We start from the raw sequence: 27,463 nt of genomic DNA on the forward strand, positions 1-27,463 counted from the left end.
TTTTATCTCATGTCACTTATGTGCCTTTTTATACTGCCAGCCCTTTGAGGAAAAATAGTATAAATAAAACTCCATAATTTATATATGGAGCAGGTAGCCCTCATTCCAGTTGATGATGTCATCTGTTTTCCGGAACAGAAGGTAACGGTACTGTTTTTTTTCTAGGGAAAGTAGATGAATCTCTGCTACAGTTGGTTAGCCTACTTGCATAGAGTGCTGTGCTTTTAAAATCAGGGGTTGATCAGTCAGCATTTGAGGGTGATTATTGCCTCTAGGCAAGAGTATTGCTTTCTTCATGTTTCTTGGTTCACTTTTGAGAAGCACATGAAAGCTGTACACTCTCTGGAAAGTATACATATAATGATATGGTACATAGTTCACATATACACACATACGTATATATATACACACATATATATATATGACTAGATGATGTATTCTCTTGGTTCAAAAATTAGTATATAAGGGCATCTGGGTGACTCAGCCAGTTGAGTGTCTGTCTTCAGCTCAGGTCATGATCTCATGGTTCGTGAGTTCAAGCCCCACATTGGGCTCTTCTGCTCTCAGTGCAGGTCCTGCTTTGGATCCTCTGTCCCCCTCTTCTCTCTGCTCCTCCCTGTGCACTCTCTCTCTCTCAAAAATAGAAAAAAAAATATCAAAAATTAGTACATAAAAATGTACATTATAATATAAAAACCTTTTTCTTTTAAAAATTTTTATTTTTGAGAGAGAGTATGCATGCATAAGTGGGTTGGGACAGAGAGGGGGCTGGGGACAGAGGATCTGAAGCAGGCTTTGTGCTGACAGCAGAGAGCCCAGTGTGGGGCTTGAACCTATGAACCGCGAGATAATGACCTGAGCTGAAGTTGGATGCTTCACTGAATGAGCCACCCACACTCCCCTATATGTTCTTTAAAAAAAAAAAAAAAAGTGCATTATAATACTTGTCTCCATCCACCCGGTTTTTCTCATCTGCTCTGTATAGCAAGCATTTGTACTTTCTTGGTATCCTCCCAGTGTGTGTTTATGCAGGTACACAGGAAAACATGTATTTGTCTATTCCCCTCTTTCTTAAATAAACTGTAGCATAATATGTTTTTCAGAATATGCTGCAGTGAAAACAACCTAAAAATCACGGAGGCTTAAAGACATAGTTATGTAGGGACTTAAACTGATGGAGTCTGCTTTTTGACATATGGCTTAATGCTTGCAAAGGCAGGGAAAAAGGAGCATGGCTTTTAAAGCTTCTGCTCCAAATTTACACATATTGCTTCCACTAATACTGTATTGGACAGCCATGGTCATGTCTAAGTCAAACAGAGCAGGGATATATAAATTTTTCTACAAGCTGAGACGCCAAATGTAAATAAGAATACAATCCGCCACATATACTATCATTGATTATCTTTTTAGAATCCCTTATTTAATACTCATTGCCTTTTGGGGTGCCTGAGTGGCTCAGTCGGTTAAGCGTCCAACTCTTGATTTCGGCTCAGGTCATGATCTCACCGTTTGTGGGTTCAAGCTTCGCATTGGGTTCTGCATTGACAGTGTGAAGTCTGCTTGGGATTCTCTCTCTCTCTCTCTCTCTCTCTCTCTCTCTCTCTCTGTGTGTCTCTCTCTCTCTCTGTCTCTGTCAAAAAGTAAATAAACTAAAAACAAAGAGTCATCGGGCTTTTAAAGGTGTTGAAGTGTACTTTTTAGCTTTGTACACGTAATAAAAATTAATGAAAAGAACACTAACTTCATGGGTATTTAGTACGAAATGGTGATGGCCAGTAGCCTATTTTTTTGTGAAAATTTTTTTTGTGAAAAATTTGTGAAAGGTGCAAATTTCCATTTTTAGGTTGCCTCCCATTTCTAAGTGTTCTTTGGGTGTATTTTTTCTCCTTTGCAATGAACTTTTTAAGATTCTAAATTTCTCTAAGGCTGTACGCTAAACTGTATGAATTAAAGCAACAAATAATTGAATCCTTTAAAAACTTGCCTTTTGGTCAATGTCTGTCTAGTGTCCTTTATTTAATCAGTACCTCATTTAAGCATGTCCTCATTTTTCAGATTATGTGTATAGAGAAAACTTGGCATAGTACCCGGCAAGTTTTAGGGCATAATGGATGTTAGTACTTTTCTTACCACACTGTTTTATTTTTACTTCTTTACCTCATTCTTTCCTTTAATTTGCCTATTTAAAAAAATGTGGAGTCCGTGGGACACCTGGGTGGGCTCAGGCGGTTGAGCGTCCGACTTCGGCTCAGGTCATGATCTCATAGCTTGTGAGTTCGAGCCCCACATCAGGCTCTGTGCTGACAGTTCAGAGCCTGGAGCCTGCTTTGGATTCTGTGTCTCCCTGTCTCTCTGCCCCTCCCCCGCTCATGTGTGCTCTCTCTGTCTCTCTCAAAAATAAATAAACATTCAAAAAAGTTTTTTTTAATGTGGAGTCAATTGTATTTGAACAGTGCCCTGATAAAGTTGTGTTAAGCAGAGCAGTTTTTATTGCTAGGAGTTGGAGTGCGGTGGCGTTGGGACGCTGAAATCTGTTTCAATGCAGATGTTGATTACATTGAAAGATAAGAAAATCATTGAGATAGGAAGATACAGAAGAGTCATAGAAAACAGATATTTTATGTTACACTTATTTGAGAATACTTGGTATTCTAAAGTCAGGACTTATGTTTTAAGGATGTGTAAAAAGCATTAGAGAACAAACAAATACTGAAAGCATCTGGCTTAAATTTAGTGGTACAGTTATTACTTACCACTATCCCCTGAATTACTTCTTACGTGTGTTATTGTTTCTTATGTTTCATAGGTAACTGGATTTTCTGGTATTTATTTTTAACATTAAAATTTGTTACAAATTAAAGCTTATGGTGAAATGATGTGTATGATGCCATGGAAACTCAGCCCTTAAAATATGTACAAAAGTTTAAGTCCATATAGGGCCACCAGCAAAAGATGGACAATTTAAATTTTTATTATATTTTGTATTTGTAATTTTTTATAAGTACTTTGGGTACTTTCTTGCACTATTCAGCCTTGTTTGAATTTTAGTAACTTTGCAGAATTTTATCTGCTAAAAATGTACTTCCTTGCTTGCTTAACCCCTTTAAAATAACATCACGTTCTAAATGTGGAGCTTTGTGATTATGGGGTGGGAAGTCAGTGGTTGAAGTACACTATAATTCCATTTTTTAAAAAACTCTAACTTTTAGGGCAGAAAGTTTTTGCATATTGATTTGAATGCCAAGGAGTGTGTGCTTTATAAGGACTTTAGAAACCTCTAGTGATAAAAGAATTTTAAGTTCTGATTTAAGAGTTCCATCTTATGCATTATGATTAGAAGAATTGATCCACTATTCCTATGTCCTAACGAAATGTAATGTACTCTGTAATTGGTATTTTTACAGTCTTTTTATTGTTTTACTTATTTGGTATGTATGTTGTGTTTATAGTAGCTGTTATAAGAATTATAGTTGACTCTACATTACAAAATGTTATTTTTTGCTTATAATATTGAAAAGCCATATCCAGCACATTTGATTAGTTTATGTGGTTTCTCCTTATACCCCTTTACATTTAGTAAAGCTGTTCTCTTTAATAAACTAAAATATACGGGATGGTCTTCTTGGTTTGGCCAGTTGAACTCCAGCTATTAATGTTAAGAAGGTAATCCTGACTCAAGACAGTGTAGGCAGGTCATGGGCAGTTTATTTTTATGTCCTCAGTTTTCATTGAAGAACTATAGAATAAAAGATATAAGAAAGTCACTATTACATTTTTTTATAGGAATGTGGTAAGTTTATAATCTATTCTGTTACTTGGTGATTTCTTTATAAAGTCTCAAGATAAGTGTCTTCTGATAATCAATTTCAGGAAAAGCTTTGCTTCTCTGGAAGTGTTATGTTTCCATTTTTATAAAATGAAATGACTCCTTTTTCATTTTGTCAAATATACTTAACCATTTTTGTTAGATGTCCTTTGTAATCTTTTACATTCCACTTAATTTGCTAAGTAGGACTTGATTTCAATATCCCACCTTATTCTATAAAGCCAGTGACTATAGCTTCTGGTATTTTCTACTGTGTGTGAGTCTCCTCCCTGCCTTAAGCCTATAAAAATCTCCTTTTAGTTGTCTAATAGGTATCTCAAACTTAAGGTGGTCAAAGTGATCATCTCTTCTTTTCCTTGCACCTAAATTTGATCTATACTGTCTTCCTCATCTGAATTAATGGCAACTCCATTTTTCTTTTATTTAAACCAGAGTTGGATTCATCTTTAACTCTTAATCTCACATTCATTAACTGATTTTGTCACCTGCTAAATACTGCTCCTACTCTGGTATAAGTTATTTTTTGCTGTACAAGTGCAATAGGCTGTTATTTGCTGTTACCTGCCTCCTGAATGTTAATGTGCTCACCTTCTAGTAGGTACGTATTTTACTTAAAGTAAAGCCAGAGTCTTTTTAAATTGGCTACAAAGCCCTGTGACTGGGCATCTACATATGCCTCCCCTACCTCTTTTTGTCTCCTATTTAACTTGCCCCTTTGTTCATGTTGGTCTCCTTACAGTTTTAAAGATGTAAGGAACATTCCTGTTGTACAGCCTTTGCAGAAGCTTTGGAGTTAGATGAGATCACCTAGAGAGACTGTCTAGAGTGAAGAAAAGAGCCTTGGATCGAATCCTATATAGCAACATTCATGGTATTAGCTGAGATAGAATTACTAAAAAGAAGACCAAGAAGGCACAGAGAGAGAGAGAGAGAGAGAGAGAGAGAGAGAGCGCCAGGAGGGAGGGAGGGAGGGAGAGAGAGAGAGAGAGCGCTCCAGGAGGAAACCCATGAGTGTGCAGTAGTCAAGGGGAGAGTTTTTCAGGGAGGACATAGGCAGTATTGTCTGATGCTGCTTGTGAGGTTAAGTAAAATAAGATAAATACAATGTAATCTTGGATTTAGGGACAAAGAGATCATTCATGACCTGCCTAAGGGCAGTAAAGAAAGATGATTGGGTGGGGAAGCAGTGGAGAGAGTAAGTATAAAGCAGTGCAGCAGTTGAGAACAACATATATTCAGTGGCAAAGAACAAGTGGAGAGGGAGGAGTTGAAGATGCAAATTCAGAAGAATGGGATTGATCACCAGAACAGGATTTGCCCAGAAGGTAGAGGAAGTGAGGTTCTCACCGTAGGTATCATGATTAGTCTCAATTGATTGGAGAGACACCAGAGTTAGTGCCGGGAAACTGAAGGAGAGATGTCTGAGTTTTTTTGTTTTTTCTTTTTTTTCTATAAAAGAGGAGAGATGCTAAAAATGAGAGGTCAGAATTTTGAGGAAACTAAAAGGGTCCTCCCAGTTCAATGTTTTGAGCCACACATTGCTCTGGGTTTGACTGGGCTACTAGATGCATGCATGACACGAAATGGTTAAGAAACCCTGATGGGTTGTTCTTTAGAAGTTCTGATTTCTTATGGGTAGGGAGGGTTCATTCTCTTAGAAGGAGTCAGCAGAGGTTTCATTTGATTATTTGGGCTCTGGAAAAGAAGATAGTGCTTGTTGCTAGTGCACGGGATGCTTGTGGAATGGTGGTATATGCTGGAAGTGCCAAAGGTGGTGGAGGGAAATTTGGTGGTCTGCAGCTTGGCCTGCAGGGTTTAACGTGGTACACACTTGCTTTGGTGTTTGTATTCCCACATTGGCATTCACCTTGAACAACTCCCAGTGAACAGCTTTGTAAGGAAAATTGTTGTGGGGCTTTGATACTTTTACTGGTAATACATTGTGAGTCTTTGTATAGCCAGATGCTGTTTCTGGAGGTTCTCTTTAGGAACTAAGGAATACAGATTTTAACTATTTAAAACACACACAACATTTTCTTAGGGAATGTAGGATTATTTTTAAAATCTTTGAATAATGCTGAAAGATATTCTTTGGAGTAAAAAGAGGGGGAATTTATGCTAGCAACTTTAGATTCTAAGTCCTACTTGGTTTACGTGTTTTACTTTAAGATACTCTACATTAGTTCCCCATTTAATGTGTAATAGTGAGCCGGGGGACCCGGGTGACTCTGTCGGTTTAGCGTCTAACTCTTGATTTCTCTGTAGGTCATGATCCCAGGGTTGTGGGATTGAGCCCCATGTCAGGCTCCATGCTGGGTGTGGTGGCTGCCTAAGATTCTCCCTCTCTCCCTCTGTCCCTCTTCCCTGTTCACATGCTCTCTCTCTAAAAAAAAAAAAAAATAGTGAACTTGGATTGCTTCTATCAAATGCTTTGTATTTTCATCAAGTTTCTACTTTGTTTTACGTTTCTTTAACACTCAGTACAGCTCACATAAAGATTCCTTTTTTTTCCCCCAACAATTATATTTTAGGACTTTTGGTTATTTTAAGTCACTTTATTTGGAGGTATAAGCCATTAAGTGGCTTTTGCTATAGAGATTTAATACAAAAGGAAGAGAGAGTTTTAGGCTTAATAGAAAGACTTACTTGCTGTTACGTTTTCTGACAGTGGCACACATAAAATGTAGATACAATTTTTCTACAAGCTTAGCAATTCAAGGACAGTCTGACAGATGAAGTATATAGGCATTTGGTAAGATTTCTGTTTTCTCTGATTATAAAACCTCCTGTTCACACCCAACCCCCTTCTCCATATACCTTTCTTCCTTTCTCCTCTCCCCTTCTCCCATTCTTCCTTGTGTTTAAGATGTTTTCCCTTTTGTTTTTTGTTCTGTGTTATCATGCTGTCTCTTAACTTGAATGGTGCTCAGTAATACATCTTTAAACTGATTAAAAATAAGAGCCACTGAGCCAGACACTGTCGAGCACTTCATAGGAATCAGTTTAATCCTCATAGCAGTCTTATGAAGAGTCTTGTTTTACAGGTGAAGACACTGGGCACATATAGTAGAGGAGGTGATATGAATTAGGCAGGTTTGACTCTGTGGGGCTTCTGGGTGACTCATTAGGTTAAACATCTGACTTCGGCTCAGGTCATGATCTCATGGTCGTGAGTTCGAGCCCCACGTTGGGCTCTGTGCTGACAGCTCTGAGCCTGGAGCCTGCTTCAGATTCTGTGTCTCCCTCTCTCTGACCCTCCCCCGTTCATGCTCTGTCTGTGTCTCTCAAAAATAAATAAACATTAAAAAAAAAAAAAAAGTTTGACTCTAAAGTTCATGTGCTTTATCGCTATACTATACTGCCTTCCAACCATTGATTTAATAATATAGTAGTTTTGACAATTTTCAATGAGGTGAAAGCAATCAGCCTATCTATTAGTACTAGATACTTTTAATATCTAGGCATTTATTTTAATGATATGCTTTAAGGACTCCAGTAAAGTTTACAGTCACTAAATCTAAAAGAAAATTTTCATTTTTGGTCATAATTCTAAAAACTGGAAATTGCACCTTAAAATCATTTGATGAAGTTGCATTTATCAGAGTATGGTTTATTAATACCATAGATTGTTTCACTTTAAAAGGCCTCTCAGTAGGTACCTCATACTATTCTGTCTGAATATTGTTTTGTCTGATAGGCTGATTATTCAAGCTGTATATTACAATATTTAGACCACAGTTCTAGCAGTGAGGGAGTAAGACAGTGTGGAATTACTTTCCCACCTTAAAAACTGGGAAATTGAACAAGTTATTGAAAACAAGTACTTTCAGCGGTGCCTGGATGGCTCAGTTGGTTGAGCATCCAACTCTTGATTTCGGCTTAGGTCATGATTCCAAGGTCATGAAATTGAGCCCCGCATTGGGCTTAGCCCTGAGCATGGAACCTGCTTAAGATTCTCCTTCCCTGCTCTCTCCCTCCCCCTCTCTCTCCCCCCTCTCTGTCTCTCTCCCCCTCCACCTCCTGTCCCTCTGCCACTCTTCCCTTTTCACATGTGTGCTTTCTCTCTCTCTCTCTCTCTCTCTCTCTCGCTCTTGCTCTCGCTCTCGCTCTCGCTCTCAAAACAAAACAAAAACAACAACAACAAAAAAAACCCAAGTATTTTCAGAGAATAGGCAGCACAGGAATGAGATACTTGAGAAAAGGGCAAATAAGGAAAACCCTATCATTGTCCTGAATTTCTACCAGGAGGTAATATTTGGACTGTAGTGCAGGAAGAGTGAAATTCAACAGAAGGTTGTCAGTTTTGTTGAGGAGTTAGAGATTAGAGTTCAACCAAGCCAAGGTAGTTAGAATTGTGGAACTGATTACCTGGAGAGAGGGAGAGAGAAAGTGAAAGTGAAAGTGCTCTAGCAATGTGATTACAGAGTTACCTTGAGTATTTGGCTGAATACCAATCTCTCATTGTATGGGGTGCAGCCTCATGAGGTTAGACGTGAACAGTTTGTGAAGAGTAGTGATTACTGGGGATTAACATGAATAATTCCCAGAACTTAAACAAGGTCAAAAATTTTTGAATTCTCTCCATTTGGTTTTGAGAGACTTCATTGAATACATGGGTAACTCAGTGGAAGGGTGAAGTGAGAGTAGATGGGTTTTCAAATAGCAGCTATTCTAGGTCTACCCTGAAAAAGCTTCACACTGGTATGCAGATACTTACCTGTTTGCTGGAAAAAGATCAGTTTTCTTTAATATAGGGTTTCTTAACTTTGTCCCTAATGACGTTTGGGCAGGATAGCTCTGCTTTTGGGGTCTATTCAGTGCATTGTGGAATGTTTATAAACATCTCTGATCTGTACCTGCTGAATATTAGTTGCACTCTTCAGCTATAATAACTAAAATTGTCTCCAGACATTGCTACGTATCTCTTGGGTTACAGAAGCACCCCAGGTTGAGAACTAGTGGTTTTTAAAGGATTAGAACAAGATCTAGCACTCACTGACATTGAATAAAATGAAATACCAGCTATATATCTAAGAAGTAGCAAAATGTGACAATTTGGAGGAAAAATTGATTGATAGAAAGTGGACCACAAATGATGGAGTTGGCAACAAGAATGTTAACTATAAAAAAATGCTCAGCATGCTCAAGGAGGTAATCGAAAGTGCGAGCTTAATGAGGAGGGAAATAGAAGATCTAAAAAAAGAACCAAATGGAACTGACTACTAGAGACAAAATACACAATGTCTGAAATGAATTCCTTCTTGTGGAATTTTGCCAGTAGAGCACGAAGAAAAAAATGATCGAACTTGAGAATGTAGTAGTAGACTGCATCCCAAGTGAAGCACAAAGAGCATAAAGACTGCAAAAAACTTGGGATAATTTTAAAGAGTCTAACATACATAGCTAGAGTTACAGAAAAAGAGGAGAGAGAAGGTCAGGAAAAATATTTGAAGAAAGATATTAAAATATGTCCAATTTGATGCAGACTATAAATCCACAAATTCAAAAAGGGTAAACATACAATTCAGGGCTGGTAAAAGCACATCATAATTAAGTGCTAAAAATAAACAGTGAAGTGGAAAATTTCAGGAATTAGAGGAAAAAGGCACTTCAAGTAGAGAAGAATTAAGATAAAAATCCACAGAAAGGTGGCTCAGTCGGTTGAGCATCCAACTTTTGATTTCCGCTCAGGTTATGATCTCACGGTTCATGAGATAGAGCCCTGTGTTGGGTTCTGCACTGACAGCAAGGAGCCTGCCTAGGATTCTCTCTCTCCCTGTCTCACACACAAGTCCGCTCTCTCTTTCTCTCTCTAAAAATAAATAAACTTAAAAATAAAAAAGATAAAAATCCACAGATAATCATCAGAAACTAAGTATGGTGGAAGGTAATGGAATGAGATCTTGGAAGTGTTGGAAGAATAAAAGTGGTCAACCTAGAATCCTGTTTTTGTGAAAATACTCTTCAGAATAAAGGTGAGGCAAAAAAGTTTTCAGCCTGGGACACCTGGGGTGGCTCAGTCGGTTATGTGTCTTACTCTTACTCTCAGCTCAGGTCTTGATCTCAGGGTCCTGAGTTCAAGCCCCGTGTTGGGCTGTGCACTGGGCAAGCGTGGAACCTGTTTTAAAAAAATAAAAAAAGTTTTCAGCCAAAGAATAATAGAGAATTCATTACCAGCAGAATGCATCCTAAAGAAGAATTAAAGCAAATTGTCCAGGAAAAAAGCAAAATGATACTAGATGGGAACTTGTATCTATATAAGCGGAATGAAGAGTGACAAAAATAGAGGTAAATTTGTGGATAAGCATAAACGTTTCCCATTTTTAAATTTCTTTAAAAGATAATTGACTATTTAAAACAAAATAATATATCATGGGAAACATAATGTAGAAGTAAAATATAGGTATGTATGTATGACAATAGTAGTTCTAAACACAGAAGAGATGAAATGGAAATGTGCCCATTGTATGTGAAGTGGTATAGTGTTATTTGAATGTAGATTTTGTTGGGTTAAAGATGGCATATTATAAAGCTAGAGCAACCCCGAAGAAAGTAAAACAATGAGGAATAGCTAATAAATAATAAAATGAAGTGGTAAAGATTACTTTAAAAAAAAAAAAAGACACGAAAATCAGCTCAAAATGGATTAAGGACTTCAACAAATACCTGAAACCATAAACCTCCTAGAAGAAAACCTAGGTGGTAAGCTCTTTGACATCAGTCTTGGAGACGAGTTTTTGGACTTGACTCCAAAAGCAAAGGCAACAAAAGCAAAAATGAGCAAATGGGACTACATCCGTCTAAAAATCTCCACAGCAAAGGAACCCATCAACGGAATGAAAAGGCAGCTTATGGAATGGGAGAAAATATTTACAAATCATTTATCTTAGAAGACATTAATCTCCATATATATATATATACATACACACACACACACACACACATATATATACATGTATATATATATATAGAGAGAGAGAGAGAGAGAGAGGGAGAGCGCGCTTATGCAACTAAAAACCATTAAAAATGGGCAGAGGATCTGAATAGGTATTTTTTCAAAGATGATGTACAGATGCCCAATATATACATGAAAAGATGCTCAACATCACTAATATTCAGAGGAGTACAAACCGAAACCACAATGAAATATCACCTCACACCTGTTCAGATGGCTGTTATCAGAAAGACCAGAAGTGTTTGTGACGATGTGGACAAAAGGGAAGCGACCTGCACTGTTGGTGGGAATGTAAATTGGCACAGCCACTATGACAGTATGAAGGTTCCTCAAAAACTTAAAACTACCATGTGATCCAGCAATCCCACTTATGGTCATTTACCTAAAGAAGATTAATACACTAACGTGAAAAGATATCTGCATCCTTGTGTTCATCACAGCATTATTTACATAATGGATAAAGAAAATGTATTATGGGGCACCTGGGTGGCTCAGTCAGTTGAGCATCTGACTCTCGGTTTTCAACTCTGGCCATGATCTTGCAGTTTGTGAGATCAAGCCCTGCGCTGATCTTGGAAGTCTCTCTCTCCTCCTTTCTCTACTCCTCTCCTGCTTATGCACTCTTGTGCACACACTCTCGTGTGTGCTCTCTATCAAGAAAAAAAAAAAACAACAACATTAAATTAAAAAAAGAAAATGTTATATATACACAATGGAATATTATTCAGCCACAGAATATAAAGAAATCTTACCGTTTGCATCAACATGGATAAAACTTATAAGCGAAATAAGTCATGGATGACTTACAAATGGAGTAAGTCAGACAGATGAAGACACATACTGTATGATCTCACTTAGATATAGAATCTAAAAACACACTAAACTGAGAGATACAGAAAACATTGGTGGTTGCCAGAAGCAAGGGGTATAGGATGGGCAGAATGGGTGAAGGTGGTCAAAAGGCACAAACTTCCAATTATATATAAACATATATATAAATTTATAAATTTATTATATATAAAAATAAGTTCTGGAGATGTAATGCAGAGTATGGTAAATATAGTTAATAAAATTGTATATTTGAAAATTCATAGGAGAGAAGATGTTGAAAATTTTCGTTATAAGAAAAAAATTTATAACTGTATGGTGATGGATGTTAATTAAGACTGGTGATCATTTCACTACACACACACACACACACACCCATACATGTATGGAATCATTATTTGTACACCTAAAACTAATATAGTGTTATATGTCAGTTATATCTTAATAACAAAGGAGACAACAGAGCCCACTGTCTCTATGTGCACATACTGAGGAAAGGCCATATGAGCCACAGTGAGAAGGCAGCCATCTGTAAGTCAGGAAGAGAGATCTCACCGGAACCCAACATGCCAGCACTGATCTGGCTTCTAAACTCCCAAAATGAAAAAAATAAAAGTCTATTGTTAAAGCAAAAAACAAAAACCCCAAAACAAAAAGAGAGAGAAAGGAACAAAGATCAACTGGGTAAATCGAAAACAAATAGCAAGATAATGGATTTAAACCACATCAGTGATTACATGAAAATTAAGTTCTCTAAAAACTCTAATTGAAAAGGCAGTTGACTAGGTAATATGCTTAATATGCTTCCTACCAGAAGCTCACTTGAAATATTTAGGTACTGGTTAAAAGAAAGAAGAAAAAGGGAATTCAGTGCAAAGCGTAAGAAATCTAGAATGGTTACATTAATGTCAAAGTGTATTTCAGGAAAAAAATATATTACCAGGGATAAAAAGGAACATTTCATAATGATAGAGTCAATTCATAAAAATTATGTAACAATTCTAAAACTGCATTATTTAAAAAAAAATGTTTATTTATTTTGAGAGAGAGCAGGGGAGGGGAAAGGAAAGGTGGGGGGAGAGAGAATCCCAAGCAGGCTCCATACTCAGTGCAGAGCCTGATGTGAGACTCGATCTCACAACCGTGAAATCATGACCTGAGCCGAAATCAAGAGTCAGATGCTTAACTGACTAAGCCACCCAGGCACCTCTATATGTGTAATCTAATACCAGAACTTCAAAGTACGTGAGACAAGAGACTGCCAGAACTGAAACAGGCAAATCCACACATAGATTTGAACACGCTTCTCTCATTAATTGATAGAAATTAGTGATGATGTAGAAGACTCGAATAATCAAATAAGTGGATCTAACTGACGTTTATGGATAGTTAATCTGGTAAGAGAATACACATTCCTTTGAAGAGTACATAGAATATTACCAGATACACCCTTAATGTTTGGGCATCAAAGAAGTCTCAGAAAACTTAATAGATTTCAAGTCCTATGAAGTAGGTTTTGTGAATACAATGGAATTATTTTAGCAATAGATATTTGGGAAATCCTCAGTTACTTGGAAACTAAACAATATTTGTAAGTAACCTGTGGGTCAAAGAAGAAATTGTGAGGGAAAAAACTGGTTTTTCAAATGAAAAAAATGGAAACAATCAAAATTTGTGGAACGCAGGTAAAACAGCACCTATGGAGAAATTTACTGCTTTCAATGGTAATACTAGAAAAGAAAAAACTAATGTCTGTGATCTAAGTTTTTATCTGAAATCAATAAAAGAAGAGCAAAGTAAACCTGAAATAATTTGGAGCAGGAAATGAGAGCAAGAAACTATGAAATAAAAAACAAGCCAACAACATTCAAGATCAAGTTCAACAGTTGAGTTTTTTGAAAAGATACAAAATTGATAAAGGTCTAATGACTGATTGAAGAAAAAAGAAAATATTACTGTCTGGTTAATAACCAGATGTGAATGTCACCACAGATCAGACATTAAAGGGATAATGAAAAAATATACTCATGAATTTGATAACTTAGATGTACAAATTCCTTGAATAGTACAACTTCTCAACAAATGGAAGTAATACAAAGTCTGAGTAGCATATGAAGAAATTTGAATTCGTTATCAAAAATCTTCACACAAAATACTGAATCCTATCTCAAGCATTTAATCTTTTTTAAAAAAATATTTGTCTATTTTTAGGATAGTGCAAGTGGGGGAGGGGCAGAGAGGGAGACAGAGGGTCTGAACCAGAACCAGGCTTTACACTGACAGCCTGACAGCAGCGAACCTGTGCAGGGCTTGAACTCACCAGCTGAACCGTGAGCTCAAGGCCTGAGCTGAAGTCAGACGCTCAACCAATGGAGCCACCCAGGCGCCCCCTACATTTCTTAATTAGCATTTTACTAATGGAATATACCTAAAATTGATACCTTAATCTTAAACAGTATCCAAAAAATGCAATATAAGCGAATCTTACTTTTTGGATATTTTAGTACTCTGTCATTTAACTTTTTTTATTTTATCATTTTAATTAGGCATAGGATGTAAACAATATGGGAGGGGAATATCACGATCTTTGTAATTCTGCATTCTTCAAAAGCACATTATTCTTTCAGAAAACGTTTTCGCTGGGCCTACCTCACCCTCAGCGTCTCTGGGCAGTGGGAATGAGGCTGCACTGGGATCAGTCACACAGCCAAAGAAAATTCGAGGAATTGGATTTGGAGACATTTTTAAAGAAGGCTCTGTGAAACTGAGGACGAGAACATCTGGCAGTGAAGTAGAAGAAAAGAAAACAGAAAAGGTAATAATGGTGAACTTAGATTAACTCTACTTAACTCTCATGAAGCACTTTTTAAGGTGTAAGTCAGTTTGCAACTCTGTTACACACCCTTTTTTGAGATTGCTAATAATTGGTTTTGATCGAGACGACTGAGAAACTGTTTTCAGCATTACACTGATTAATGTTTATGTTTGATTCTTATAAAATGAGAATGTTTATTGGTATTAATACCAACTTTTCTAAGTTTTTAGTTACCATAGGTAAAAATGGAAAGGGCAGGAGTTTTTTTGTTTTGTTTTGTTTTGTTTTTTGCCTTTTAAAGCTAAAATTACATACTTTTTCTTTAAATTTGAAATAGACCTAAAATGGGCATTTTAAAATGGATTCACAATGAGGTATTAAGTTAATTAGGTACTACTTAACTCTCCTCTGGATTGTTAGCAGTGGTGAAATTTGCTTCTCCTCTAAATGTATGGAGAACTTTGTTTTTCATTAGCATTTTGATGGCATTATGAAATAAATCAAAATGAATGTACCATAAATTATAACATCTAATAATCGGTTTCAAATATTTTTTTTTTAAGTTTTATTTATTTGAGTAATCTCCGACCAGGTGTTGGGTTTTAATTCACAACCCCAACATCAAGAGCTGTACGATCCTCTAACCAAGCCATGCAGGCACCCCTGCAGATTTTGTAACAGATTTTGAAATAAACTAATAGCGTTTTGTTTTGGGGGAAAAGAGCTACAATTTTTAGAACATGAATTTCAAGGCTGTTTTTTGAGGTTCACACCTTAGAGGTACAGATTGAGTACTTCAGTTAGGAGGTTTTCCTGTTGACTTTTAGGGCATTGTTTCATTTTAGTTCTCAGTTGTATGTCTGTATTTAAGTTTTAAGAGTTGAAAGTATTTCAGTATTTACTTACCTAGTTCCGCTATATTTCACTAATTAGACTGATTTGGTTGGCGAAATATATTCTCAAGTTTTCTTCTAAAATGGTTAGTTTCCACATATTTTTTCTTTCCCAGTTTGCTACATACATTTTCATGTAATAATGATTTGGGTTCAGGAAAGAGAACTTGTACTTTCTACCCTACCCTCTCCTAGCTCTGAGACTGTCTGGCAGTAAGATTATGGGGCCTAATTGGTTCTTGGTTTCGATACCTTGATTCAAGGTAAAGATTGGAATTCTTGTGGTTTTTGGAATGGTGCTGTATAGCCAGCCATATAATAGCCAGGGATGCTGGAGAAGCACTGTTTGCATTATGAAGGACATTAGATAATCTGGGGCTCCTTTCTAACTTTAAAGCTTATGATTCATAACGAATAACTTTATTTAATGATTACACTAGTACTCTTTCAGTTGCCACTTACAATGTTCACTACTCAAGAGTAACTGTTAGTGAGAGTCATCTCAAATATCACCCTATTTGAGAGCCTTGCAAGCCTTGCTTTTGAACACTGATCCAGGAATTGATAGAGAGCACATTTGCTATATTTGTAGGTGATTGATGTCAGATTAGAAGAAATGATGGTTAGACTTGTGAAAAATTAAAGTGAGTATCTTAAAAGATAAACAGAACACACAGTGATAGGTAAGTTAGTAGTATATTTAGAGTTTTAACTAAATGAAAGCTAAGGTCAAAAGTAATGTTCTTTCTGGGGAGAGAAGTCAAGGAAAACACTAGTATGAAGGACTTACTTTAGTCAATTACAATGTAAAATTTTCTACTGACTATAGTTGTAAGGGTTGTAACATTACCTAGGTGTTTTCATTCAGATAGCAGCAATGAAGTATAAAGACCTTTTTTTTTTTTTTTTCTCTATCTCATCCTAGGGAAGTTTAGTGCTGTGGTTTAAAAGCCCACTTTCTAGAGTCAGACTTCCTAGGTTCAAATCCAGGCTCCACTACTAAATTACTGTTAGGGTGGGCAGGTTTCTTAACTGCTTCCTAGTCTGTAAGAGGAACGAATAATAATGCTTACTTTATACAGATTATTCAGAGGATTAAGTTATAAGGTATGTAAAGTGTTTAGCTAAGGAGTTACTAAGTACATTTTCAGGTGCTATTATTTTTATTTATTTTGGAGGTTTAAAATTAAGTGACACTACTGTATTATGGGTATCAGAATGTGTATTATTCTTAGGAAGTTTTAAAAATTTGAAGTTCTGAGCTATCATTTCAGTAGTTTTGTTATCTCTGTCTTTTCAGTCACATTACTAACCTGGCTATAAGTACCACTAGGGAAGGCTGGCTTACTGCAAATGAAAATTTTGTTTAATACTATTATCTTAATTCTCACTTAAAATAGTTGATACTGTCCTTTTCTTTTCTAGCCCTTAATTTTACAGTCAGTAGGATCCAAAACTCAGAGTGTGGAGATAACAAAAACAGACACGGAAAGTAAAATTAAAGGTAAATTTTTGAATAAAATTTTCATGTTGGCAAAGAAGCATGCTCAAATGTATTAGATTTTTTGAAACTGTGTATCAACACTGTACTACTTGATCAGAGTATTAGATCCTTCTAGAGGTAAGCACTGCAGGGTCAAAGAGTTCAGTGTGCTTTGTTCACTGATGTATCTCCCTACAGTTAGAACCAGCGCCTAGAACATATTAGCACTAGGAACTATTTGAAAGTATGAATTAATGAAATTGTTACTTAATTCAGTAGATAGTGTCGGCCGACATTATTAAATTCATCTTTAACAGCTTCTAGTGTACTTTTTTTTAACACAAAGTAGAGGCTTAATAAGTATTGTTAAAAGAACCAATTTATTTAATCTGCATTATTTACTTTCTTTATTTTAGCTAAGGAATATTGTAGAACATTATTTGCCTATGAAGGTACTAATGAAGATGAGCTTTCTTTTAAAGAGGGAGAGATAATCCACTTGATAAGTAAGGTAAGATACTTGTCAGGTGTTTGGTGAATTATTTAATTTATTCATTCTTCTATTTCCCCTACAATGTAAGCCCTGGAGGAGCTGGGATTTTGTCTTGTTTCTGTGTCCTGAGAACATGACACATAGTAAATTCTCAGAAAATTTTTTTTGAGTAGATTTTTATTGTCTGTTTGTATAATAATTGATGTTTTGGGGATTACTTTTGCCAGCCTGTTATATTTTTTCTCTAGCCCCAGCTCCTCTAAGTTTCTGTTCTCACTTCCTAGTTTACCCCATTACATTTTTTTTGCATCTAATGTTTTTTTGTATCGTTTATAATATAACAAGAAAAAGAATGGGGCCCCTGGATGGCTCAGTCGTTTAAGTGTCTGACTCTTGATTTCAGCTCAGGTCATGATCTCACGGTTCATGGGATCGGATAGAGCTCTGCATCTGGCTCTACACTGACAACAGGGGAGCACGGTTGGGATTATGTTCTTCCTCTCTCTCTCTCTCTGCCCTTCCCTCACACCCACACTCTCTCTCCCTCTCTCTCTTTCTCTCAAAAATAAACTTTAAAAATTAAAAAAAAAAAATGAATAGGGAAACAGAATTCCATCAATATTGTAAACGTTTATGGACCATACTGTGTTTGGAAAATGATGCAGCTATTTCAAAGAGTTAAGTAGTTTTATAACTTAGAATGAATTATGGCAAAAGAAAAAGAAAACCCAGGAGTATTTGGGTCTGGGCAGAATCCTTTAACTATTTTTTTTTGTTGTTGTTATTGTTTTATTTTTGAGAGAGTGCAAGCGAGGGAGTGGCAGAGAGAGGGGGCTCTGCACTGACAGCAGTGAGCCTGATATGGGGCTCAAACTCACGAACCACATGATCATGACCTGAGCTGAAGTCAGATGCTCAACTGACTCAGCCACACAGGTGCCCCTGTAACTATCCGTAATAGAAGAAAACTATAAATAAAATACAGTTTTTGTTAATGACCATATAGCACAATTTCTGAAAAATTTTCCCTTGTCTTGAATTGACTTTGTTATCGGATGGTTTAGTATATGTAATTTTTAATATCCATACAGTTTTGGACTGGTTGCACCTTATTTCTCATGGCCAGGTGGTATTTAGAAGGAATTGTAGAATAACTTGTTAATTTCTAGAGAAATGAATAATATGATTGTGTTTTGGTAGATAAAGTGTTAAGAATGTTAAGTAAGATACAGGTTAGAAAGTCATATTCTCTGTCCACCCTCTTCTCGCACTTTGTCCTTTCTCTTCGCTGAAAACCTTTTATCCTCATAAACCAAATTTTAAAATTATTTGACTCATGTGTTTTTTATTTATTTTTTAAAGTTTATTCATTTTTGAGAGAGAGAGACCTAGAGCGTGAGTGGGGAGGGACAGAGAGAGAGGGACACACAGAATCGGAAGCAGGCTCCAGGCTCTGAGCTGCCCGCACAGAGCCCGACGCAAGACTCGAAATCACAAGCCGTGAGATCATGACCTGAGCCAAAGTTGACGCTTAACCAACTGAGCCACCCAGGCGCCCCTAAAATTTTTGACTCATTAAAAAAAAAATCCCAATTTTATAACTACTGCTGGAAGTAATGTATGGGTAATATTTGCTTTTTAGGGAGGACCTTTATGATCTGTTTAACTCTTTTTTTTCTTTTTCTTAAAAAAAAATTTTTTTTTAATGTTTATTTTTGAGAGAGAGAAACAGAATGTGAGTGGGAGTTGGGGAGGGGTGGGAAGGAGACATAGAATCTGAAGCAGGCTTCAGGCTCTGAGCTTGAGCCCACAGACTGTGATATCATGACCTGAGCCACAGTCAGACATTCAACCAACTGACCCACCCAAGCTCCCCAACCCTTTTTTTTTTTCTTGTAAAAATAATGGAATTCAGTATTTTTATATTTTGTTGTGAACTTTTTTCTTATTTAAAGATAACACCTATTATTAATATTATATAATATTTTGCATTGTGAATGTTATATTTATTATTGTTTTTCAATTTTAAATATAATACTTGTGTATAGTTTATTGTATTTATATAAATAAGTTTATATAATGTTTAATAAGTAAATATATATTTAAATAATATGAAATTAATGTAATTATTTGATTCTTCATTTGCATTATAGGAGACTGGAGAAACTGGCTGGTGGAAGGGTGAACTTAATGGGAGAGAAGGAGTATTTCCAGATAATTTTGCTATTCAGATAAATGAACTGGATAAAGACTTCCCAGTAAGCTTTTGTTTTTCAATGATGATAACTGTTTAATGAACCTTTGGCCAGTATTTCTTTACAAACAGTTTTGTTTGCATTATTACTGAACAACTTTATGAGGCGGTTTCCAGTTTATATATTCAGGTAAAATTGATTTGAGCTGTAGTAAAACAAAAAAATATTTCAGTTCTGTGCTTTATTTCAGGTTTTCTTTCCCCACTGACTATATTGAAAAGTAACCTTAGACTTCATTACTTTATTATAATTTAAAGAAAAAAGTCTCTCATACTAGTATGTTAGACAAATTAACACTTGCCTGGAAGAATTTGTACTTTAATTGTACTTTTGTTGAAAATCTTATTTTAAGGAACTGTTAATCTTACTATATTACTCTGTAGTGCATTTTTGGGAGGGTAAGAAGCAGTCTTTGCTTTCTTACAAGACTTAAGACCTCTGTCTCACTTCTTACAGTGAATAAAGTGAGGCTGAGTCATTCATCAGTGAGGATTGAATCAATTGAGGATTGAAGTATAATTACATACAGTGTCCTATTGGTTTTAGGTATTGTAGATCATAAGGTTTAGATATTTTTATATACTACAAAATGGCACCTGTGATAAGTCTAGTTACCATCTATCACCATACAAAGTTATTATAACATTATTGACTATATTCTCTATGTTGTTCATTACAGCCCCAAGACTTCGTTATTTTGTAACTGGAAGTTTGTACTTCTTACTCCCCTTAATCTTCTTTTATCTGCTCCCTATTTCACCTTCTCCCTTACGGTAACCAGGATTTGTTTCCTATGTCTATGGGAGTCTATTTCTGTTTTGTTTATTCATTTGTCTTGTTTTTTAGATTCCACATATAAGTGAAATCATACAGTATTGTCATTACTGTCTGACTTATTTCACTTAGTATATTATTGTGTAGGTCCATCTGTGTTGTCATAAATGGTAAGATTTCATTCTTTTAATGGCTGAGGAGTATTCCATTGTGTATGTATACATCATCTATATATAATATATTGTCTTACAGTAGTGAACAGTTTTACTTCTTCCTTTCCAATTTGATGCTTTTCTTTTTCTGGCCTAATTGCTCTAGCCAAGGTTTCTAGTACTATGTTGAATAAGCATGGGGGAGTCCTTGTCTTATTCCTGATCCTAGAGGAAAGCCTTTTAGCTTTTCACCATTGAGTATGATGTTAACTGTGGGTTTGTCATATATGGACTTTATGATTTTGATGTACATTCCTTCTATACCCACTTTGTTGAGAGTTTTTATAAATGGATATTGTATTTTTTTAAACGGTCTTTCTGCATCTGTTAAGATGATCATATGATTTTTATCCTTTATTTTGTTAAAATGGTGTGTTATGTTGATTGATTTGCAAATGTTGAGTCATTCTTGCATCCCTGAAATAAATCCCACGTGATCATGGTATATGATCCTTTTGACATATCGTTCAGTTCATTTTGCTAATATTTTGTTGGCGATTTTTACATCTATATTCACCAGGGATACTGCCTGTAATTTTCTTTTTGTGTGTGTGATATCTGACTGGTTTTGATATCAGGGTAATGCTGGCCTTGTAAAATGAGTTTGGAAGCATTCCTTCTTCGATTTTTTGGAATAATTTGAGAAGGATAGTTACTAACTCTTTAAATGTTGGTAGAATTCATCTGTGAAGCTCTCTGGTCCTGGACCTTTGTTTCTGGGAGTTTTAAAATTACTGGTTGAATTTTATTATTTGTAATTGGTCTATTTATTATTTTTTTGTAATCAAGTCTTGGAACCCAGAAGAAATGGATACATTTCTAGAATCCTACTTTTTATGTGGTTATCATGATTATCCATTTCTTCTGTGTTTGCCAATTTGTTGGCATGTAATTGTACTAATTTCTTAGGATCCTTTATATTTTTATCGTGTCAGTTATAGTTTCTCGTGTTTAATTTATTTATTTGGGCCCTGTCTTTTTTTCTTCATGATTTTGACTAGAGGTTTATTGATTTTGTTTATCTTTTCAGTAATCTGCTTTTAATTTCATTGATCTTGTCTGTTTTTCAATCTCTGTTTCATTTTATTTCTGCTTTGGTCTTTGTTCTCCTAACTTGGGGCTTTGTTCTTTTTCTAGTTTCTTTACATGTAAATTAATACTGTTTATTTGGGAATTTTCGTATTTCTTGAGATTGCTATAAACTTGTCTGTTAGAACTGCTTTTGATGTGTTCTATAGGTTTGAAAGTTGTGTTTCTATTTTTCATTTGTTTCAACATAGTTTTTTATTTTCTCTTTGATTTCTTTGTTGACCCATTGATTGTTCAGTAGCATTGTTTAGTCTCCGTATGTTTGTGCTTTTTCCAGGTTTCTTCTTGCAGTTAATTTCTAATTTCATACTGTTGGGGTTGGCAAAGATACTTGTTATGATTTCAGTCTTTGGAATTTATTTGTTATTAATTTTTTTTTTTTTTTACTGTTTGAGAGAGAGAGAGAGAGAGAGAGAGAGAAAGGGAGGGAGGGAGAGGGGCAGAGAGAGAGGGAGGCAGAGACTGAAGAAGGCTCCAGTCTCTGTACTGTCAGTTCATGGCCTGAACTGAAGTTGGACACTTAACTGACTGAGCCACACAGGCGCCCCTAACTTTTGCCATTTTAATTATAATATATCTTTGTGTGGCTCTCTTTGGTTTCATCTTGTTTGGAACTGTCTGTACTTCCTGGACATGGATGTCTTTCCTTTACAAGGTTAAGGATGTTTGTAGCCATTATTTCTTCAAATAGATTTTCTGTCTCTTATTTTTATCCTTCTGAAACCTCTACAATGTGAATGTTAGTACAATTATTGTCATTTCTGAAGTCTCTTAAACTATTCTCATTTTTTAAAAATTCTTTCTTCTTTTGCTGTTCTGATTGAGTAATTTCCACTATTCTGTCTTCCATTCAGGTGATCCATTCTTCTGTATCCTCTAATCTGTTGATGTCCTCTAGTGTATTTCTTAGTTCAGTTACTGAAATTTTCAGCTCTGACTGCTTTTTGGTACCTTCTTATATTTTCCAGCGCTTTGTTAAGGTTCTTACTGTATTTCTTCATTCTTCTAAGTTGAGCAAGCATCTTTATGACCATTACTTTGAATTGCTTATCAAGTAAATTAATTATCTCTATTAGGGTTTTTTTTCCTGAGGTTTTATGTTGTTCTCTTGTTTTGAACATTCTTCTGTTTCCTTATGTTGTTTGTCTTTCTGCATTTGTGTCTGTAAATTTGGCAGAACAGCTAACTCTTGGTCTTCAAGGAGTGGCCTTATGTAGCAGTGTCCCCTTTGTTTACTGTGTATGCCAACAGGATTTGGTTGGGCAGCTGGAGCTGGAGTAGGCCTGAGCTAGGGTTGCCCTGGGGCTTGCTACAATGGGCAGGATGGCTGCGGCTAGAGCTGGCGCGGGCTCGTTGGTGTATGACTTGAGCTGGTGTGGACATGGGACCAGGCATTCCAATGTACTCTGTGCCAGGGCCACACGGGCAGGAGGGCTTGAGCTGTTGTGTGCAGGCCTGGGGTATGCTGGAGCTTCCAGGGCCACCTTGTTGGGATGGCTAGAGCTGGGGCTGGCAAAGGCAATAGACTGTCTTGGTGGGAAAGCTGATCTGGGTTAGGGGCCTGGGACTTGCTGGAGCAGATTTAATAGGCCAGCAAGAGTGCCTGGACTCTGCTTTCATTGGCACTGTCAAAGTAGAGCGTTGGGAAAGAAGTAGTGGCAATTTCAGGCATCTCCGACCCTGGAGAGAGTTCTAGCAGTTCCTTCCACCATTTGGCAGAAGCTCTATGGTTAGTAAATGGATTTTCTTCACTTATAGTCTAGTTGCCCTTTAAATTGCTGTTTTGTTTCTGTGCCCCAGGGCAGGTGTGTCTGCTTGGGACCCTCAATGATACCCCCTACTGCAAGTCCTTACATTTGGGGTGTGGTTTGTGTTGTTACCTTGTCTCCTACTGTTCTCTGTGTGGTCCCTCTGTTGTTTGTTGTGCAGGGGCTGTTCAGTCCACCCTCAATTTTTAAGGAAGAATTGCTCTGTATGTAGGTGTAGTTTTATGGTGTCCACGAGAGAAGGTCAGTTCAGAGTCTTCCTATTCCATCATCTTGGACTGCCTCCTCCTTGCTCCTTTTCTAATGGAGTTGGAGAGTAGACACTGAGAGCAAGATGGTCTGCTGGATTTTATTTAAGCCAGTGTTGAAATTTCTAAACTTTGCAGTCTTTATGTAGTTAAGTGAATCACTAGAGGTTACTCTATGGGTTAATGCTGTCTGAGGCCCTTCTTTTGCTCGATTTCATTCAGTATTCAGCCTTCTGGGTGCTTTATTTTTATACCCAAGGAACACATTATTTGGGAGGGCTTATTTGGTGTTCATACAGCACTATCAGTTAATTTTAATTTGGGAAGACCTGATTGACATGTCTCAAGTTTTTGATGTCATCAAGTCTTAAAAATGAATAAATGCTAAACCCAACAAATTTGAATAAATTGAAGAAAAACAGGCTTTTTCCTTGAATCTTCTGTTCGAGAGTTCTGAAGAACCAAGAGTATAAGCTAGATATATTTATTAGGTGACTCTTTTTTTTGTTGTTGTTTGTTTTAAAAACAGTCTCTTCTCTCTCCTTTTCCCCAGTACTCAGCTGTTAAAGAGAGATAAAATTGTGCCTTGGAATCTTAAAGTAGGGGAGGCAATAATGAATATTTTTGATTAACATTATGATTTTTTTAATGCTTCTTTATTTTAGAGAGAGAGAGAGAGAGTAGGGGAGGAGCAGAGAGGGAGTCAGAGCATCCAAAACAGGCTCCGTGCCGAAAGGAGGGAGCCTGACGTGGGGCTTGAACTCACAAATTGTGAGATCATGACCTGAGCCAAAGTTGGATGCTTAGTCGTCTGAGCCACCCAGGCACCCCTGATTATCATTAAGATTTTTTAGATTTATCATAATCACTGGTAAGTTTTGACATATTTGAATTTTGATCAAGAAGGCATTTGTTCTAATAGAATAAATTTTTTGTCAGTGGCCTTTTGGTTGTTAAGATCTTACTATTTTATAACAGATACTCATATAATTTAGATTATTAACGATCAGAAGTTATTTTAAGCATTTGTAAGATGTAAGTATTCACATATTTTTACCATTGTTATTTTAATAGAAACCAAAGAAACCACCACCTCCTGCTAAGGGTCCAGGTACGTAAGAAACACATTATTCAGTTTGCTGTTTTTCATATTTTCAAGTTATAAAATGGTGAAATTGGGTTTTAAGTAAACCATTTATTTATATGAGCAAAAACCAAATATGATGTAATATATACAAATTCTAGAAATACATAAAAATTGAGTGTTCACATGCATTAAGTCTGTATTTTTTAAGTGTAAATTGTATAAAATAGGATGTTAAAAATAATTTGTATACTTTAGTTATGACTTGTCATATTTCCCCCCCACACACACACACAATTTAAGTTTATTAGTCTTGAAAGAGAGAAAGAGAGCAAGCAGGGGAGGGCCAGAGAGAAAGAGGGAGAGATAGAGAATCCCAAGCAGGCTCTGCACTGTGCAGAGCTTGATGTGGGGCTCGAACCCACGAACCGTGAGATCATGACCTGAGCCGAAATCAAGAGAGGGACACTTTGAGCCACCCACGTGCCCCTGTCATTTCTAATTAAGAAAATTGACCAAGTTTAAATGCATTTAGAATAGTATACTTCAGGGGCACCTGTGTGGGTCAGTTGGTTAAGTGTCCAACTTCTGCTCAGGTCATGATCTTGCAGTTTGTAGGTTCAAGCCCCATGTTGGGCTCTGTGCTGACAGCTAAGAGCATGGAGCCTGCTTTGGATTCTGTGTCTCCCCCTCTCTCTCCCCTTCCCCCACTCATATTCTGTCTCTCAAAAACAAAAATAATTTTTAAAAATTAAAAGAATAGAATACTTAATATATTGACCTAATTAGTTATTCCACTTTTTCACATTAAATTCATTTGTTAATGTCTCATATAAATACTAATTATCTGTATTTCTTCAGAGAGTATGCTGAAGGGTTAAACAAACTTGAAGAGTTTATTTTTATTTTTTTAAGCAGTTGAATATATTATGGTATATTTAGAAGAGTTTTCCAGAGTTACAGTTTCATAATCTGGCCCTTTGTCTATTTCTGTAAGTTTTAGATCCTAATTTCATTTCTTCTCCTTTTTTTCTTTTTTTCTTTTCTTTTCTTCTCTTTTCTTTTTCTTTTTTTCTTTCTCTTTCTCTTTTTCTTTTTCTTTTTCTTTTTCTTTTCCTTTTCCTTTTTCTTTTTCTTTCTCTTTCTCTTTCTCTCTTTCTCTTTTTGTTTCTCTTTTTCTTTTCTCTCCTCTTCTGTTACTTTCTAGTTTTTTTGTTTTCTTTTTCTCTTCTCTTCTCTTCTCTTCTCTTCTCTTCTCTTCTCTTCTTTCAAGGGGGTGGGGGGGGAGGGGCAGAGAGATGGAAAGAGAGAATCCCAAGCAGGCTCTGAGCTGTCAGCATGGAACCCGATGTGGAATTTCATCTCACAACCAGGAGAAGATCATGACCTGAGCCCAAATCAAGAGTCCACATTTAACTGAACCACCTAGGTGTCCCTAGCCCCTAATTTTTGATTTTTATAAGTGAAGTACAATTATTTTCTTGAAAGATTTGCTCTTTTAAGAAATAATACAGGTCCTTTCCTACTCAAGTTTTCATCTTTGTATTTGCTGACTTAATCCCAGAGCAAGGAAAGCATAAGTTGAAAGTAATTTTTATGAAAGTTGGTGTTCTAGGCTTTTTATTCACTAGTCATATTGGGGCTTTCAAAATTTAATTAAAGTTAAATCAAATAAAATATTGAATTCCCCAGTCACAGTAGTAGTATTTCAAGTCTCCACACTCAGTATTGGATAACACAAAAATAGAATATTTCCATCATCATGGAAAAGTTCTACTGGAGAGTGGTGTTGTAGAGGGTATGAACACCTTCATTTGGCAAAGAAGGAACTGAGACCAGAGTTACTACTCACCCATGTAATGGTGGTAGGTGCAGGATTAGATAGTTAGCCTAGTGATTATGGTACATTGTTGTTTCTGTTAAGTCATGTTTTCCTCTGATGTTATTTTTAAACTGACCTTTTCTGCTTAGTAGTATAATTGTTTTTGTGCTTTGAAACTAATTTTTTTAAGTACTAATTTTGGCTTTTTTCCTTAGCTCCAAAGCCTGAGCTAATAGCTACAGAAAAGAAGTATTTTCCTATAAAGCCAGAAGAAAAAGGTAAGGGTAATTCTTCCACTTTTAGAAAAATAATTCTTCTTTGGATTTGTCATTGTGAATAATAATATCTCTCCACATTGATTGATTTACACTGATTTTTTTATTATTAAATACAATTTATTGTCAAATTGGTTTCCATACAATACCCAGTGCTCATCCCAACAGGTGCCCTCCTCAATACCCATCACCCACCCACCCCTCCCTCCCACCCCCCATCAACCCTCAGTTTGTTCTCAGTATTTAAGAGTCTCTTATGGTTTGCCTACTTCCCTCTCTGTAACTTTTTTCCCCCCTCTTCCCCTCCCCCATGGTCTTCTGTTAAGTTTCTCAGGATCCACATATGAGTGAAAACATATGGTATCTTTCTCTTACTGACTTATTTCACTTAGCATAATACCCTCCAGTTCCATCCACGTTGCTGCAAATGGCAGGATTTCATTCTTTCTCATTGCCAAGTAGTATTCCATTGTGTATATAAACCACATCTTCTTTATCCATTTGTCAGATTTACACTGATTTTTAACAACTGTTCAGTATTTATTTGGAGTTTTCTGGGAGGAAGTACTTTATCAAGAGTGATAGGAAATTAAGGTTTTATTCAAACTGATACCAATTTACATTCATTAAAAAGTTAAACCA

General features: G+C 36.2%; 1 protein-coding gene across 1 annotated transcript in view; it reads left to right on the forward strand.

Annotated features, from left to right (window-relative positions):
* Positions 1-27,463, forward strand: part of LOC102955036 (CD2 associated protein) — a 139,994-nt gene that overhangs the window by 73,187 nt on the left and 39,344 nt on the right. The window contains exons 6-11 of the mRNA XM_042986523.1: positions 14,240-14,427; positions 16,746-16,824; positions 17,220-17,314; positions 19,450-19,554; positions 24,715-24,751; positions 26,762-26,824. Of these exons, the coding sequence (XP_042842457.1) occupies positions 14,240-14,427; positions 16,746-16,824; positions 17,220-17,314; positions 19,450-19,554; positions 24,715-24,751; positions 26,762-26,824 (567 nt within the window). The remainder of the gene's footprint in view (positions 1-14,239; positions 14,428-16,745; positions 16,825-17,219; positions 17,315-19,449; positions 19,555-24,714; positions 24,752-26,761; positions 26,825-27,463) is intronic.

Source organism: Panthera tigris, chromosome B2 (assembly GCF_018350195.1).
Source record: "Panthera tigris isolate Pti1 chromosome B2, P.tigris_Pti1_mat1.1, whole genome shotgun sequence".
Lineage (NCBI taxonomy): Eukaryota > Metazoa > Chordata > Mammalia > Carnivora > Felidae > Panthera > Panthera tigris.